This window comes from Calidris pugnax, unplaced genomic scaffold, assembly GCF_001431845.1.
Source record: "Calidris pugnax isolate Ruff unplaced genomic scaffold, ASM143184v1 scaffold341, whole genome shotgun sequence".
Classification (NCBI taxonomy): domain Eukaryota; kingdom Metazoa; phylum Chordata; class Aves; order Charadriiformes; family Scolopacidae; genus Calidris; species Calidris pugnax.
In genome coordinates, this window is record NW_015091149.1 from 1,372,816 (window position 1) to 1,373,106 (window position 291).

The window sequence follows — 291 nt, forward strand, 5'->3', positions numbered from 1 at the left end:
GGGGGGGGGATTCATGCTTCAGCCCCTCCCGGGGCAGCCCTTCAGCCCCACAGCACAGCCAGACCCCCCCGGAGCAGCTTTTCCTCCTGAAAGCGGGGGAATCAGCTGCAGGGGGGCGAGGGGGAGGGAGGTCCCTGCCCCACAGCGGCTTTAGGAAAGGGGTACCCCCCTCCCGCACCCCCCCACCTTTCCCGGGGGGTCCCAGGAGAGAGGGCAGCGAGGGGGGGACGCTCACCCAGGCGCTTGCGGGGGCTCAGGGGCAGCGCTTCGGTCCGGGCCGGGCATGTGCCG

The 291-nt window shown here is 72.5% G+C and overlaps 1 protein-coding gene across 1 annotated transcript in view; it reads right to left on the bottom strand.

The window, feature by feature from the left end:
- Positions 1 to 285, bottom strand: part of CDC6 (cell division cycle 6) — a 4,223-nt gene extending 3,938 nt beyond the window's left edge. Inside the window, exon 1 of the mRNA XM_014959085.1 lies at positions 267 to 285. Within this exon, the coding sequence (XP_014814571.1) occupies positions 267 to 285 (19 nt within the window). The remainder of the gene's footprint in view (positions 1 to 266) is intronic.
- Positions 286 to 291: the final 6 nt, after the last annotated feature.